Source organism: Haliaeetus leucocephalus, unplaced genomic scaffold, assembly GCF_000737465.1.
Source record: "Haliaeetus leucocephalus isolate CR32 unplaced genomic scaffold, Haliaeetus_leucocephalus-4.0 Scaffold840, whole genome shotgun sequence".
Classification (NCBI taxonomy): Eukaryota; Metazoa; Chordata; class Aves; order Accipitriformes; family Accipitridae; genus Haliaeetus; species Haliaeetus leucocephalus.
In genome coordinates this window covers 266,710-285,378 of record NW_010973276.1, presented here as the reverse complement: position 1 = coordinate 285,378, position 18,669 = coordinate 266,710, and the positions used below count along the sequence as shown (strand labels likewise).

The 18,669-nt window shown below is 38.0% G+C and overlaps 1 protein-coding gene across 2 annotated transcripts in view; it reads right to left on the bottom strand.

Moving 5' to 3' along the window:
- Positions 1–18,669, bottom strand: part of TTC28 (tetratricopeptide repeat domain 28) — a 195,257-nt gene that overhangs the window by 176,080 nt on the left and 508 nt on the right. Inside the window, exons 1-2 of one of the 2 annotated variants that reach the window (XM_010582041.1) lie at positions 7,452–7,531; positions 6,539–6,817 (exon numbers count right to left, since the gene is read on the bottom strand). In XM_010582041.1, coding sequence (XP_010580343.1) covers positions 6,539–6,766 — 228 coding nt within the window. In that variant the 5' untranslated portion in view covers positions 6,767–6,817; positions 7,452–7,531. Of the gene's footprint in view, positions 1–6,538; positions 6,818–7,451; positions 7,532–18,669 lie in introns of those variants that run through there. The other variant, XM_010582040.1, reaches the window with a different exon arrangement.

The window sequence follows — 18,669 nt, the reverse complement described above, 5'->3', positions numbered from 1 at the left end:
TAACCCAAGAGCTCCAGCTACTGTAAGCACCAAAATCCCTCTGCTGCACTGCTGTTTTCTGTCACTGTTCCATGGAAATGCCAAAAAAAAAAAAAAAAAAAAGTAACATACAGTTCAGTCTAAAGACATGCAGAATTCATTATCCCCTACGAGCAGATAAATAGCCATCTCATACTGGTAAAAGAATTACAAGTAATTAGCATTTATCTTATGCACTGACTTATTGTTAATCACGCTAGGACAGTTGCTATAGTTCGTATGTTGAAAGCAGAAAGAATTTCACTCTGTCTCTGTTAACAGCTCCAAAAATTAGTAGAGCTTACCTAATAGGTGTGGTTTTTAAAGTTAATAGGCTTGCACTTTTAAGTGGACATTCAAATGAGCTTTCTAGATACTGTTCCCTTTCTTTGTCCTTGCTGATATTTTATGGAAACAGAATTAACATGAATTATTTTTAAACAGGAAAGTATCACCAACAGACTTCTGTATTTCAGTTCCATTCATCCTAGTTAATATTTTAACTGAAATGTCAATTTAGTTACACTGTTAAATAATTGCAAGTGTGGAGATAGAATTTATTCTAGCAGTAAACTCTGTTCTGCCACCAATAGGAATTTTAAGCCTGTTCACCTAGCTTTTTATCACTGAAGTTGTTCTCATCGGCATAGCTGTACAATGATGTTGTCCTCTTACAAAACAACCTGCTGAAAAGTATCATGGCATTTTCAGGAATAAAAGGTAAACTTTCTAATGACATTCAGGATAAAAACCATACCAAAAAATCCTAAAAATAAGTTTCAATTCCAATTCTACCTTAAGACAGATACTTTCCCTAACTTCAGCTCCCAGTACACCCTTGCTCATCGTGGATATATGAAAGAAAGAAAACATTATTTAGGTGTCTAAGACAATGTCCTGGTTTCAGCTGAGATAGAGTTAACTGTCTTCCTAGTAGCTGGTACGGTGCTATGTTTTGAGTTCAGAATGCAAAGAATGTTGATAACACTGATGTTTTCAGTTGTTGCTAAGTAGTGTTTAGACTAAAGTCAAGGATTTTTCAGCTTCTCAAGCCCAGCCAGCGAGAAAGCTGGAGGGGCACAAGCAGTTGGCACAGGACACAGACAGGGCAGCTGACCCAAACTGGCCAACGGTGTATTCCATACCATGGGACGTCCCATTTAGTATAGGAACTGGGAAGTGGGGGCGGGGAATCGCCGCTTGGGGACTAGCTGGGTGTCGGTCGGCGGGGGGTGAGCAATTGCCCTGCACATCATTTGTACATTCCAATCCTTTTATTACTACTGTTGTCATTTTATTAGTGTTATCATTATCATTATTAGTTTCTTCTTTTCTGTTCTATTAAACCATTCTTATCTCAACCCGTAGGTTTTACTTCTTTTCCTGATTTTCTCCCCCATCCCATGGGGTGGGGGGGGAGTGAGTGAGTGGCTGCATGGTGCTTAGCTGCTGGCTGGGGTTAAACCACGACAGACAAAAAAGCTGATTTATTAAATAAGTTACTTGGAGAATCAGGGTAACCAGGAAAAAATGGACACTCGCCAAGAACAAGAAAGGGCACGTGAAGAGACATTAACAAATCCACAATGGAGGAAACAAGACAGAGAGGGCTGAAGGCTTTAAAAGGAACATTTAATGGAAAATTCCTCCAGGGATGAGACTTGCACAGTGAGATTCAGCAGCTAAAGCAACTAGTCCTTACCAAACTAACACAAATTCATGAGACAGAATGAAGATGTAGTGGCAGCAACTGGCCTCAATTTGTAGATACAGATGTCTTAAGCCAACAGTCACCCTCACTGTGGAGCAGCCAAATTAATGACAAAGCTTGGCAAAATTTTTCATTTTCTTCTAAAACCTAAGTCATCGCAGATGATTTCTGTGGAAACAACAACTCAAAGCAAAAGGGAAGTACTATGTAAAAGAGTGTGAAAATCACAATTCCAGATGGAATGAACACACAGGATAAAAAAATAATCCATTCAGCTGTGGGTTTTCATTATCTCAATTACTGTAGTAGCATGATGGCTCCTTTTCAAATGCCAAGATGCACTCCCTGCCAAGCCATTTTTATGACACTTCTATCAAAACTGTGTAAAGGAAGGCAGACAGCGCAGTCAAATTCTGAACTCTACAAATCATTTCCTGTTCAACACCTTATTGACCTTCAATCCAGCTAATGAAAGGCCTTGAAGGGATTTCATGTTTATGCCATTACTGTACCTCTGGCCCAAGTGAAATCACAAACTGTTCCTACATGCAAAAGCTTAAAAGAACCATGACAATACAAGATCAGCTCTCATTGCAGATCAGACTTGAAATATACCTACTGCCAGAAGACATGACTGAGACTCAGCTGCTACCATAAAATGATGCGGGACGATCTGATCATTCACAGGAAACCTCATTACAGTCTCTGAAAGTTAAACTAGCTGCTTCTATCATGTACGTGATTATATAACCCTTGCAAAACTCATTAGCCTTAAACCCAACAATTCTAAATACTTGCGTGCACATGATTTATTCCTCAATTCTGCTAAGACCTTGGCTTCAAAGCCATGAACTGAGGGCTCCAAGACTGAAGGGAACTGGCTGGTGCTGCAGTGTGGAAATGCTCGCCTTCCAATGGTCAGGCGGCAAGAGGCAAATCCATTTCACGGCTCTGTCATGAGGGACACACCAAGTTTCAAGTTCAGCTGGCAGTGGACCTGTGGGACATTTATTGGCTGATGGCCATGGAAAACACTAAACAAATACAATCAGCCAACTTTGGGCTGGAACAGCAGGAAGAAGCAGTGGAATCAATACACAAGTCATCTAACAAATGGCCTCAGGACCACCATGGATCGTGAACCAAGTCTATACTATTTTACAGCACCAGTTTATAATATCAGCAGTTATTATAAATAATGTTTTTCACTTCAGGTCAAATAGATGCCAGAAAAATATGCTTTAACATTTGGAATTTGTTCAGAAAATGTCCAAAATTCAGATTATTTATTATTTTTTTTTAGTGATGGTGCCAGGGTAGGGAGAGAAGCATGTTTTTCTTGAATATCAACTGTAGACATACAGTACTTCTGCTGCAAGACAGCAGCTCTGATTCATCTACATATTCTCTTATTAGGGTGCCATTCAAGAATGTATAAATAGGAATATTCTAAAGGAGCTCAATTTTGGCTTTGTTTCGCATATCAATTAGAATATTTTTTTTTATAAAAGCATAATGCCCACTGATGTACCACATACAGCTGAAGAAAAACAAAACTTTTTTTTACTGGTACTCACTTATTTTAAAAAGTATATATTGTAGGAACAAATCAAATAACAAAAAGACACTTAGTCATTAAAATTAAAAACCAGAAGATAGGGTTCCAAATGGGATTCTGGTAGTTTGGGAGAAAAGAGGAGAGTGTGTGAGACACTGAAAATCTGACAAACTAAAGATACCACTGTGAAAAGATAAAAGGAAAAATACAAACAGGGACTGAGGATGAACTTTATACAGGACAGAAAGCCTGCAAAAGCTACTTTTCTATTTATAACTGATACTAACTTTCTAAGTATATAAACATTTCGTATCACAGAGCAAGATATCCTTTACACATTGATTTATCCAATAAAGCAAGAACAGATACTATGTCATCATAACAACATGTAGGTCTTCCACTACTTTTTCCACCAATAAGGCTCAAAATCTTCTGTAAAAGTGACTCCTCACCTTTTTGTAAAAAAAAGAATAAACAAAGTTTGCTCAAGGTCAGGTGCACATTTAATAGCAGAACTAGAATCAAAACAGAGTTCTTTCATGTTTTTAACTCAATAATATAGTCTACCTGAAAAAAAGTCTCATTTTTCCATTACTAAACATGTTTTTTGTTGTTGTTCTTTTAAACTATTCCACTTAGTACTACATCAATACATAGTCTATTATTTCTGTATTTAACAGACTGATAATAATGCCTTCATTTAACACAGCTAGCCTTTTGGCTAGTAAATCTTCTATTCCATCTTATTTTCTATTTTGATCCACAAATCTATTCCAATGATTTATTTCAAAGCTCTTGTTATACTTCTATCTGTGACTGGCATTTTAAAAGTATTCTTTTATGAAGTCTTTTCATAACTTTTCATGTAAGTGAGCTCTATAGTAAATCACTGCCAGACTTCTTAGAAACAGGATACAAAACTAAGCACCCTTGCTTTTATACTCTTTAACTCCCTGCATTCAGACAAATGACCTGGAAATCAAGAGTTTAATGACAATAATGCATGCAATTTTCTTTTTTTAAACACAGTCCTTCACACAAATCTATGCAAAATCTTTTATGACATTCGGTAATACAAGACAGAAGTTAATGACCAAAAAAAAAAAAAAACCAAAACACCAAACCAAAAAGCAAACAAAAGCTTACAAGCTTATAAATCATCTTCCTGCCAAACCAGGAGTTTCTTTCTGATGTGGACTGATACAAATAGTAAATTGCAGACAGACTTAGTAAAAAATAACAGGGAGAACACATTAAAGCGCTTTAAGAAGGATTAAACAGCAGTACAAAAGTTAAAAGAAAAAGAAAGTACCAAAATTAAGTGTGAAAATAAAATGTGAAAATAGAACAATAATTTAAATGCTGCAATTCAAGATGGCAATTCCAAAAAATAGCATCAACAAAAGGGAAGGATCTCCCCTGGCCCGTGGTCTTCCTTTTGTGATTATGAGTGGGTAGAGCTTTAGAAAACACTTTCAATAACATTTTTCTAAAGCAGTTTTCTGGTCTCACTAAAGAGAAAAACTTGAAGTGAGAAAGTTTGTGTAAAATTGCAGTTTCTTGACTCCAGAAATTCCAGAGTTAAGACACCAAATTTTGTCTTGGGGGTGGGGAAGAAAAGTCAGGCTCTTTTCCTTCAGAAAGATGCATCAAATTAAAATACCTGCAGGATGCTCTCTCTCTCCTGGTGAGAGAATGAGAGAATTACCAAAGGAAGACATACCCAGCAGTCCGGTAGACAAGCTGTCACAGCTTGTACAAGATTGAAGGCTGAGATGAAAGTGACATTGTGCACACAGATTGTACTGATGGAAAGATACCACCAGTCTTCTGCTTTCAAACTTACTCAGATCTTTCAATCCCTGTCATTCCTTCCGAGGTGGAATGAGCAGACACATACCTCAGTTAGCAAGGCAATGTCTCAGGAGCTGCAGAAACAGCAGAAGCTTTCCAACACTGAATCCTCAAACCATATACATGTATCTAGGACAAACATCCTGTGTTCTGAGTGGAAAGAACACTATTTTATAATTTTTTTTTATACAACAGCTTCCACTTTCCATATGGAAATATACTATGCAGGCATGAAAAATCAGTGTGTCTACTTACTGCAGCAAAGCAAATGAAATGATGGGGAGTTTGGAAATGTGACTGCTAAGCAGTTGGCCACTAGACTAATACTCATGTTTTTAGTTAACAGACTACTAAATATCCAGACAAGATACAGGGAATGACCAATGAGGAAAGGGAGAGCAGGCAATATTGATTTAAAGGTATACAGCACAATCTCAACACATGGAGCTGATAACGAGCAGACTTTGGATTTGTGCTTAGAGTATGAGTGAAGTAATTAACAAAGTCTTAAACAAGCATATGATAAGGTTTTTCTAAAAGCCAATAAACAACTGAAAAACACAACACAAGACTTATAGTGATCTGCTTTGAAATAAAGGGAAACTTAACTTCAAACTTAACTTCGGAGTCCAGCTGACCTGCCGTAATTTCCATGGACAGGAACCTGGGTGATGAATCTGCTCTTAAATTCCATCTTTAGCTAAAGTAGCTAGTAAGACTGTGTGAGGGAGTGGGAGAAATGGAATCTGGAGCAGATGCTATTAAAATTGATTAGCATGTAAAGGGCTGGCCCTGGGCTAGCCAAGGGTGAGTCAGTTACTGAAGCAATCAATTGCAGCTAGTGGGAAGCAACCCCAGAAGGAACAGGCAACCAACACCATTTACTCTTTACAAAATGTTTCCTTGCATAGTCAGATCTTACCAAGAATGCTAAGATACACATTTCTTCAAATGTTTATCCAAAATATACTACAGATAAATACTCTTTGAGCACTATTTTGAAAGGCCTTATTACTCCATTACTAGTAAGACTCTCCATGCTACCTCTCAAGAAGTTCTGCAAGAAAATGTTCCTGGATGCTACAATGCTGACTAAGTTTAACATTAAAAGAGATGTCTGGTCTTCACAACCCAGAAACCATGCTGGTTTAAAATAGTAAAATAGTACCACATCCCCATTGGGGAAAAGTATGTTTACACAGAAAACAGTGTAATACCCAACAGGAAATTGAAGTAAAAAAACTTTTAAAACACAAAAGATATTATTATCTGGAGCTTTTAGCAAAAACAGACTTTAGTACAGAAATATATGCACTTGTTTACATTAGGCGTTACATATGTGAATAATAATCCCAAAGGAGTTACTCTTTCCCCAGAAGACAAATATACTTTCTTACCTTTGGCCATTTGGGATTTAGAAGTCGTGCTTTGATTGCATCATCCAGGGCCTTGTCATACTGTTGGATTTTCATGTAGGCTGCTGAACGATTACTGTAGAGAATGCAGTTCTGAGGATCAACTCCCAAAGCCTCATTGTACAACACGATTGCTGTATGAAAATCGCCATCATGGCAAGCCTGGTTGCTCTGGCGAACTTTTTCAACAAATTCAGCTTTGCTCAACATGGGACTGTCAGGACTTCTTCTTCCAAAAGATTTTGATCCAAAGAAAGAAATCTGGGGGGGGGGGGGAATTACATGTTAGTGTTAAGAAATGCTACTCAAAAAAGGAAAAAAAAAAAGTAATAAATCAAAATATTAGAAACTGTACAGCAAAAATTAAAGCCACCAGTGTTACTGCAGAACAAATTACTATTTCAGAATCAGATTCTTAAAAAAGTAAATTGTTTATCTCTTGACTTCTTGGAGCGTACAGAAGTAACACAAAAGAGCCTTATAAAACATATCATTCCCTATGAAGGATGTCTTCCAGAAGACATACTGCCTTCTTCAAGTATAAGACTAGTTGTAGCCTATTTTAGTATGCTGCACTCCACACATTCACAAGTTTTTCCTCCTGGGCCACACTATTTGATTCTACAACACAAAGCATGGTCACCAGGTAAGGAAGTTTTTCTGAATAGGTGGCAGGTGTGAATGTGAAGATGATGACTGTATATCCGAAGCTGGACACATAGATCACACAGAAGGACGTGCGTGCACAGACAATGGAAGAGTGTATAAATTCTCTTCAAACCAAAGAACTTGCGCTGGTACATCTGCTCACAAACCTCTATATCCAGTCACCTGCAGGCTGCAAACTATTCATAAATGGGAAGAGAAGGATGACGCTGGAACTGGGTATACTCACACAAATTAGTGGGGCACACAATTTATTTTAGCAACAGAACAGTCATCATTGGCAGAGAGCCACGTTCCCCAATTGTCAACTTCAGGCAATACAAAATAACAACGAAAAACAGGTTTATGCCTTCTAATTATAAAGATTATTATTTAAAGTGAGCTGTAGGAAGTCCTAGTTCCATTCATTCTGGTACACCCTTTCTCCTCATTTAACTTCTACGTTCCTTATTTTCCTCAGCCAGTCATTTGCAGTCGGTAACTGTTTTTGTCATGTATACCCTACTCTTTCTCAAGGACCCTCAAAAACTCAGCAAAAATATCTTTGTACAACTCTGATTACAAGGCAGCTGTGGATTCTGCAGTAATCATATTTGGCAACAGGCAACAGGTACACATGGTAACATACAAAGTACTTAGAAATATTCATTAAAGGCTTAGACTACTATAATTGAGATTGGTGTCATCCATTTTTAGTCCTGCAGACTGAAAAAGGTTAAGAATATCATATATTGTTACCACAACAGAACAATTGCAGGGCTTAAATACATCACCAGAGCAAGCTGAGGCATATTTTTAGGTGGAAAGGGAAGCAAGCTGCAAACTGACATCCTGTCTCAAGCATCAGTATGGTCTATAGACTTTTCTTTTTTTTTGTTTGTTTCTTAAGTCAACAACAGTAGAAAAGCATCAAATTAGAAACTACTGATCTCTTCTTTTCCTTCTGATTACACCAAATTTTTTCTGACAAGTGTTTGTGCAAACTGTTGCTAAACTTCTCTACTGAAGGAGACTCCATGTTCTACTCGGGCAATCTCATTACACTGCTTCATGATTTTCATCATTAAAATATTTTCCCTGATATGTACCTCATTTTCTTTTATCAGTAAATGTACTGTTTCTTGTCCTGTCTACAGTAGACCAAACCAAAAACCATGTTCCTGTCATCTGTGTAGTTGCCCTTTATATAGAAATCCTGCTAATATAAGCTAATATGTAGCTTAAATAATAATAATAGTTATTATTATTATGAACAGCACTATAAAAAGCAAAATTTTGCATCCTTGAAAATTCATTCCATATGCAGTACATCTTTAAATGCACTGGCATACTACTTTGCTACCAATCAAGTTTACAAACAGCAACTTCGTATATTCTCAAGTACTGGCAGGAAAATTGCTCTACTTGGAGCAACATCCCAAAAGTTAAAGCTGAACACGTTGCTTTATGCCAAGCAGTGCGATAACTCACACATTTGTGTGGATTTGACCATAAACTTCATCATGTGGTCAGTCTGCCATGACCTGAGAAGCTGCAAGAACACAATATGAAGATTCAGCAGCTATAACAGGAGTACATGTTCAAACATAAAGATCAGGAAACTTTGAGAAAGCTAATTAGTCACCACAAGGTCACAGATGGCTGGAGGTACAGTAAGGAAATGGGGTTGGTGAGTACCCAAGTGCCAGGGACAGCACAGGTAACTACCCAGAGATACCATGATTCACATGTGGAGTTGATTTGCTGTAGGAAGATAGAGGCAGCCAAAGGAAATACCATTCTTCTCACATTTCTTTTCATCTTCACCTACTTTTTTCCTCTGTAGTTTCAGCAGCTTCTTTAATTCCAAGAACTTACATTTCTGCCTACTCCTGAAACCTGCTGAAGTTAACACACCTACTGCCATTGTGCAAGATTCTTGTCAGTGGGCAAACGTAAAAACTGCCGTGTAATTTTTCCAACCATTAAAGTCAGAGCAACTAATGAATTTTCACACTGCTCTGATTTCCACACTGGAAATTACCAGAAGAGTGGAAAACTTGATTTTATGCAACTTAGAACCAACACTTCAGAGTCACTACAGGCAAGAAAATCCAATGCAGTCTTACAGAAATGCTCATTGTATATAAGAAACGTGGAATATTTTAACCTGAGCAATATTCTGCTCAAAAAAAAAAAAAAAAAAAGGCATAACCTTTACCTGGGACTAAAACGAGTTCAAGCATGTCAAAAATTTCTGAAAGCAGCCAAATTTTCATGCAATACTCAAGGAAATGCAGGGCTAACAGTCTAAAGAACTCTCATATATCATTTTTCAGAAGGATCTGAGGAAATGAACAATCATAAATTAAGAAAAGTATTAGAAGGCAAACACAGGGTGACCATCAGAGGGTGAACAACAGACCCAGTGCAAGGACTCCTGTGATACTCTGTTTATGAAGTCAGAGATCATCCTGACCCATGACCCTTGGAAACTGTGTTAACAAGCAAGCAAACAACCCCACAAACACACACTCACCCCCGCACAATTTAAAATACCACCTTTTCAAAGCTGTCAGCTACAATAGCAATAGATTTTGCTTTAATCTATGTACAAGTATGAGTACATGTACTAGTACAACATTTTGGAATCCTGCTATGTTCTTAGCTTCAATAACTTCCTGCTACAATTCTGACAAAACTTGAGATTTCCATAAGCAAATTAAACTTCTGCAGTGCAAATTCAATTTATTTAAGTACAGGTAGGTCAGGCGGCACAATTCAGATTTCTGGCACAGCTAGTATGGATAATATTTGTATGATGCACTTAATTGATCACAAGGACCAAGTCAATCTATCAGAAGGAACAGAACAGCACACTAAGAAAAAGATACGGGTATCTTCTCTTTTGACATCTTCCACAGTTAGAACTGAAGCAAGATTCTCTCCCTGGTTTCTAAACTACATGATATTTTGTTTGCACCACAGTTACAGGATCAAAAAAAGTATTTGTTTTGTTCTCCTGTCTGGGCATGAGACCTACATTGTCACTGCGACTTCCTCCCAGGTGGCCATACTATATAGCATTCATTTGTAAGTACATTGGTCACGAAAAAATGTTTTGTCATAGTCATCATAGAGATTTTTGTCAACTCTAAAGGTGGAAGGGCTCCACTGAGAATATCTGAACTCCATGAGAACTGGTATTAAGACAGATAGGTGATATTATCTTGGCAGAGTACATACATGTTTCAAATTCTTAAAAACTATAAAGCTACCTTAACTTAAATAATCAACTGCAACTATAACTTCCCTTAACAAAACTGGCTGCATTGAGCACTAAGCCTAGCAGTGAAAGCACAACCAGTGTCAGGCTGAAGAACCCACCTCTGGCTCGGTGCCGCCGGCAGCGGGTGGCATCTGTCCCATCCCCTCCACCTGACCGCAGGGACCGATGCTGCTGCAACAACAGAAGCTGCTTGCCTGGAAGCAGCCTTCAGAAGCTCACCAAGAGTTACTGAGCGCTAGGTAGAGAGGCCTCTGCAAGGGCATGTCTCATCAGGCACCATCTCAAGGAGCACTAGCGAGACTAAAGAATGCACAAGTCAAATGACAGCTGTCTGTCTGTTTATTGTTCACGAACAAATGAAAACACAAAGCTGTTAATGATCTTCCCAGAATCATACTGTGAGTCTGTAACAATGAGGAGAATCTATGAGGAGACATGCTCTCAGTCCAAGTAGAGTGGTTTCTGCCTCTAATATCCTGTGAAGCTAAATAATCTCATGAAAAAAAAGAAACTATTTTAAAGGAAACTATGATGGTAATTTCTGGAATATGTTATTATTTAATTCTTGCTATCATGAGAATTATGTAAGGCAGTAAAACACCATTAGGTAAAAGAAAGAACCACAGAACAAAACTGAGTCACTCTGGCACTCAGACCACAAATAAAAAAAGATTGTTATGACAGTACCAACACTCAAAAAGTACTCATTAAAAAGCCATCCCCGCTTTCCAGTCACGACTGCTCTTCTACTACCAATATAATGGAAGGTGATGGCAATGCACATTTTTAGGCTGCCTAACACTTTGTTATAGAAGTTATTCGTATGTACTAAACCAATGCTAAAGAAGAAGCCAAAGTTCCTTAGTGCACTGGAACAAAAAAGGTTCTAATGAAGAGCAGAAGAGGATCTAGCAGAGACAATTTAATGTAGGAGCTCATGTATTTCTAATAACGAAGATGGCATAAGCTTCTCAGCATAACTTCTCCAACCAGCATAGGGTACCAGAAACCAGCTCCTACTACAGAAGTCACATTAGACAGAAGGTCCCACAGTATCTCTTCAGATTAGACTCAGCAATTAATTCCCTTCGCTGGTGAAAAAGCCTCCTCCTCTTGCAGAAGGTGCTCAAGATTCAACCTGACTGACTATTCAAGGTGAGTGTTAAAAACACACACAATTTTCTTCAGTCTTTTTCTTTTCAAGAACAAACTCCCAACCCCTCAAAGCAAACACTAAGTTAAACACACAGAAAAACCTACATTACAAGAATGTTTATCTTCCAAGATCAAGCTTGCTAAACTTAGCCCTCTATAGAGACAGAACATTAGCAAATAAAGTAAGTGCCCATACATGCTGAAAGATCTGTCTGAGCACATCGCTATCTGGAAAATGGTAGGGAGCAGATTCCCATTGAGTTCCAGTAAGGTGAGTGAGAACAGAGAACAGCAAATCCAAATTCTGCTCCAAGACAAGAGGACAAGGGAAAACAATGTGGTACAACAGCACGAAGAGAATGCTTGATCAAAGAACAACAAATCTTACACCTCAGAGCTTCTTAGTTTGTATGTAATCCATCTTACTTAATGATACACTATTCAAATAAATATGGCTTATATAGATGATGTCTTGGGTGACAAGTCCATAATTAAGACACCTTTTTTAAAATCCTTTACAACTTTCAAAAAAATACGTGTGATATGTAGCATTTTTATATTTTAAAATATCTGAATAGCTCAAGATACTCAGTGAAACACCAGAAGGAGGAAAAAATTAAAAGAAACAGGAAAGCAGAAAAACTGGCATTCCAAATGGATTCTGAAACAAAGTGACAGTTACTTATTCTAAATATGGGTTTCCAAAATCAGCTTAAATCTGTAACTGAGCTTCTCTTTCTATGAAAACTTCTATACAACATCTTGTATTTTAACCCGTAAAATGGCTTTATGTTTTTTTCACTCCATATTCTGGGATATTATTGTTTTTCTGTAATAGAAACTGTCTTTAACAAGAGTCCAAGAACAGATAAAGAATATGAGGTTTCTCCCCCCAACCTCCATGCTCCTAGCAGCTAGCACTTCAGCTAGTCTGTGCTACTCTTCTGAATAGCCATGAAACCCTGCCAAGCCACATGCAACCTTCACCCAGTGGGAACAGAATTTTAATAGAAATAGTGTGGAAAGAAATGAAAGGCCACTGAAACTGAAAGTTTAAGCCACTGCAGGATGTGCACAACAGCTATCCAGGCTGCTAGATTATTCTAAGCTGTATTTTGTGTTCACAAATTGTTATGAAGTATTACTGGGAGTACATCTTCACAGATACAAGAAAACATTTCCTTAAATCTCAGCAGCATAATATATACACCCCATAAGCAGGACACCAGTAAACTGGACAATGATTCAGACTATTCCCCCCCTTAAACCTGTAGGTGAATGAGAGAAGCACTACTTGATGGTCAGTTACAGAACAGTCCCTGGAAACACACACTCGCTCTGTGGACTGGTGCTCAAATCTGCCTATGCAATTTTGATGCCTCAATGAAAACAAGAACACTGCCGCCACCCAACAGACATACTGCTAAAGTTACCTTCCATCTAGCAGAAGCAATATGAAGGAAATCCTATAAAATTGTGTTGCTTCTGTCATTTTCAATGTCCTGCATTTTTTAAAGTCTAGCATTTACTCTGTTAATTATCAGGGTATCTAACCTGACATGTACTTTAGTCTAAAGTACTCCTACAAGCGTCAGTAAATATTCTTCTGACAGATAGGGTTTTAATTTCCTCTGGTAAATCTACATTATAGGGGAAAAAAACCCAACAAGTTAGATTTTCACAAAGCAATATGTAAAACAGAAGTCAAACTTCCAAATTTTTAAATACAATTCTAGAAGGGATTTTTAGATGTTCATGGAAATCTATTTTATATCATAAAAAGCTAAAACTTATCTAAAAGCATTAATAAATCAAAAGGAATAAATACCTTGAACATAAAAACATAACTTACAGCACTATTCTATAAAAAAAAAACCCCACACATTTTAGTAAATTTCCTAATCCAATATATGTCTAGGCTTCTGGAGTATATTGTTCTGCAAATATTTTACTATGTTGGTTTTTCACTGTAATTGGATACCAAAATATTTTAAATATGAACTTGACAACAGAAAGGAAATGGATTTTTTTTTTTTTTAACTGGAGCTTATACAAAATTTTCTACAGAAAAAGATGTATTTTCTAAAGAATTTTCTACAAATGAGAAGCAACTGTGAGCTTCCAATTTGGAGAGATCTGCAATTACAACATTAGTTAGATCCACTCTAATTTGAGCTATGCTACATGTTGCTAAAAATTGTAACAACTATGCAATCCATAGCTAAATTTAAACACCACTTTTTGGTTCATACATAATTTAAAAAACTAAAGGTTATGCAGACCAAATTATGCCCTCACGTATACTTTTGCAAAATACTTCAGTTAAGAAACAAAATTCTGTTTTCAAGTAAGTATTCCAAAACCAAGAAAGAACTAAGTTGTACAGATGTTATTTTAAAATACTATTGAGAAGCTAACCTGTTGTTACTGCAAACACACTGTAAAATACTATTTGGATCATGTATGTAATGCAATATTTTCATATATCTAGTGCCTAATGTAATTATTTACAGTAATTGAAAGGGTATGAGCATCAAGTTACTGTAAATTCTTTATTCCCACTTTCCTCAAATTGGTGGCCTCAAAGCTCTTCTCAGTCCTTCCTTAAGAAGCACCTCAAGTAATGATATTACACCAACCGATGATGAATAAGGAGATAGCCAAAAGAGACCATGACAATCCTTCTATATGTAACTTTTTATAAAAGCTCCTCAGTCATGCATAAGCCAGCCTGTGTTACTGTTGCTCTCCCTCTCCTGGTTTTCTGATTGTTATACCTATTGGTTACATTGCACTTCAGATCAAACTGGAAGCTCACTGAGACTAGGTGTCTCCTCATATGAGCACTTGGGTCCAGGAGGACTTTGATCCTCTGGGCAACATTGTACTATAAGATAATAAAAACTATGGTCCTTTTTATAAGGTGAGCAGTCTCTCAACACAGGATTATTCTATTTTCCGTTATATATACTCTTTATTAGATATAATTAAACCCTTCTTCCGTGAACTTCTGAGAAAATTGGAAGCAGGTTAATGTTTCAAAGCTTCAGTCAGTTACATGTAGTGCTTATTAAGAAGGATTTTCCCCGACACACAACTGGTCAGGCACGTTCAGGGTAAAGGACGGGTTTTACCTTACTCTAAAGGATTAACCACCAAATAGCTGAAGACGATTTATCTAAACTCTAAAATGATATCCCACAGGCTCTTTCTCAGGTGTCTGCTGGTGTTTCTTGATCACAGTCATATCATCCATCAGACTAGGAAATATATACAAAGTTATATTGTCAAGGTCATTAGCAAGAGAGAAGACAGGGGACTGCATGCCTGTGGGCGTCACTCACAAATTTCTGGGCAAATTTGCCTAATGAATTCAAGACATTGGCAACACATTTGTCTTTCTCGTTTTCTGACTGTGGCATACAACTTTCTGGGTTTCCCACAGACCTAGGGCACCCTGCTTTGTGCAGTATGCAGGTGAGCTACTGAAACTGTATGCTAATGAAGCAAAGTGATAGTCAAATATAAAACTTACTGCCTAGAGCACAGAAGAATATTCAGTGTATTCTGGGAAATAAATAGCAGATGACACTCAATGTCACTAAATGCAAAGTGATTGGGGGGGGAGGGGAATCCTTCATTGTTATCACAATAACTGGCCCCAAACATACCCTTACCCCTCACAAAAGACATTTTAGAGTCCTTGGAGAAATTCTCCTGGAAACAGTCTCCATGCTCTGAACAGTCGAAGAGACAAATAAAAGAATAAGAATCTTTTGGAAAGAAGAAACAATAAACAATTATGCCATTCTAAAAATCTACAATAGGAAGCACATTTTAAATACCATGATCAGTTTTGTTTCCACCACCACCACACAAGCACATAAAGATACCCAAGTAGAAAAGCTAAGAGGTGGGTTGCAGATACCAGATATGGATCGATCTCCACATCCAGAGACTAAGATAGACTGTGAAAGTTAGAAAAGAATTTAAGGGAGTAAGTCAAAGGTCTATAAATGTCAAGAAAAGCACAGGGAAGGTAAAGGGAACAAACATTCACTATTTCACAGAAACAGAGGCATCAAACAGGTGGAAGATAAAAGAAAACCAACTGAAGTAACCTTACACATGCAGTATAGTTAAAATGCGGAATTATCCCAGATGTTACAAATGACAATAGTAATAATGGATTCAAAAAGAGTAATTAAAAACATGAAAGAAATTCACAGAAGTCTATTGAACATGAAATTGAAATTACACATATATCTTGAATATTCAGTAAGTTCTAACTGAATTCAAGTACTATAAAGAACATTTAAATTTTTAGAAAAACTGACTCTGAAATAAAGAACAGTGCTTTCATCATAATTTAACAGCAAATGAAAGCAAACATAAAATACTCCTCAATTCTTAAGATTTTCATTTTTAAATAAAGACCAAGACAAGATTCTGTCTAAAAGTTATGTTTGTACCAGAGATGGCTAGATCCATGATAACAGACACATTACAGATGCCTAAAACAGACCAACAGTCATACAACACTGACAGCAAGTTAGTTGGAAGTTAGAAAAAAACCCAGGTAATATATATTGTATAATGTGGTTTTTAATTTATATATGATAAAAATAGATTATTTAGTTTTGTGTACTCAGAATACTTCCACTGTAAGAGCAGCTAGAATTTGGCATACACTTACTGAAACTTTAGCACAATGATGTCAAACACACAAGCCGTACGCCACGTATGCCTTGTGTGATGCATTTATGTAGCCTGCAAAACAGACTCAAACTGAACAGGAGACACTTAGCTTTTTCATTTTCTCAGAAAAAAAACCAAAAATCTAGCTTCACTGGTCTCAGAGACAACCTTCAAAAGTAAATTAATGAATGCAAATGCAAGTTTGTGTCTGAGCATGCCGAAAGCCTAAACAAACTCAGAAGTTCAAGTTTTCCAGGCCCTTGCTAATCTCATTAGAGTGCCCTTATAGATCAGGAACAGTCCCTCAGCATCAAGATACAGTATGCTACTGTCAATCATTTAAAAGAAGAATATGAAAGAGTTGAAATTCTTAAAGAACAGGAGAAACAGAGTGAAAACATGGTATAGAAGGAGTGGAAAGTAATGCAAAAATTGACATGAAGAAGAATGAGAAATTAAAGCAGAAAGGAGCTCGTTTTCTCATTAAGAGATAGTATGACACTGAGACATAGACAAGAAATAAAAGTTGACCTCCTAAGTCTAAAGAGTCATTTGCTCCCACTGCCATCCAACAGATCTGTCATTAATATAAAAGAAAGATCTAGTATAAGCTAAAGGGAGCACAAAATCTTGGATTTAGTTATTGTGAATAATAATTAAATTATAAATTATCAGTGAGGAATCCGACCTTTTCCTCTGAACTGTCAGTTAGCCGCAGACAGACACAATAACAATTGACTGACAAATCAGTAATACAGCAAAAGCCAGGTCTGAACAGGAAAGTCACTTGGGAAAGACTTGTTAGGGCAGCAGGTGTACATGCTCCCTGGATTTTGTTGTCTGCAACAAACCATTCAATTATTGTAGTACAACTGTTGTCTTCTCTGAAGGGATGTGTGCCATCTGGGAGTGCAGGTCTGTCAGCACAATGGCAGTAACAGCATTCACTGATACACAGGGAGGTAGGTACTTCACCTGCAATCTTTCATTACAGCATTCCCATCTTAAGTGACCTGTCCAGTGGGAACGGGAGTAACTGGTATCCAGGCAAGGAGGAAAGGATACGCAATGGACAGGGAAGAGGTTTTTAACTTCAGTCAAGAGGGGGATAATGTGATACACTGAAGCAGCCAGAAAACAAGACTTGATCAATATCCAGCAGAAATATATACATAGACTGATGCTGTTGCAGCAGTAGATTTCACGTCTTGAAAATTAAGATCTGGGTAGTACAGAGTATCAGTAATAATAATAATTAATGCTGATATCACTAATAATAATCAGTAGTCTCATATATTAGTGTGACCTAGGACTTCAAAAAACCACATGCATGTGTGTTTAGATCAGACAACCCCCCCTCCCCAAAAAAGGGAAGATTTCCACCAACCCTAATGCTGACAAAAATCTTCCAATGTTTGAGGCATAGCCTCTCATTCATTTATCAAAAAACTGTTCTCAAATAACCTATAAAGTGTTTCACTAGCACCTGAAGAGCTCTTGTTCAACACCAGAAGAAAGCACAAGAGGGATGACATTGTCTAAGATTGTGCAAACCTCCAAGAAAAATTAAAGACATCCAAAAATAAAGATGAACAGCTCCAAGGAAAGAAGAGGAGGAAGGACAAGAAGGCATAGACACCCAGCCATCTCAAATCTCCATTTACTGGGGACAACCAGGGACATCCCTATGGCTGCAACATCAAACTATAGGAGCATGGGCTGCTGAGAGAGGGATAACATATCTCATCCTTAATCGCCAGTCTGTATTCCAGTGAACGAACAGAACCGCATTAACGACATTTGCTGTCATCGAAGATGCACTGACTGAATCCAGTCTCCAGATTCCAAAATCTGTCAGTAACAGGACTCTTAAAATCGAGTTACTGACAACCTTTTCGATGGCGGGCATGCCCAGCAGAGGTACAGTCCGCTTGAGAAGGTGTGTCTGTACCGTTAGTTCCAACAGGGTAACAAACTCTGCAGTGCTACAAAGTACATCTGACACACTTCCCAAAAAAGTTTAGAGATTTTAACGCGGTAAGCTTAGCTTTTGCTTATCCAGGAGCCCAGAGAGAACACAATTGGCACGCTGATGCCTGTCCTCTCTCTTGCGTAGGGGCGACCGCTCCAGCGAACTGCGGGCTGAAACGCGTCCGTGGAAGTAACTGTCCCCGGGCGACGGCAGCTCCCGCAGTTCACCCGCAGCCGCGGTCGCGCCTTCCCCCGCTGCTGCGGACGGCGCACAGACCCCACAGCGACCGCCGGCCCTCGGGCAGGACCGACGGCTGGCCGAGCTTCCCCGCCCGCAGCGCCGCGCTCCGCCGGG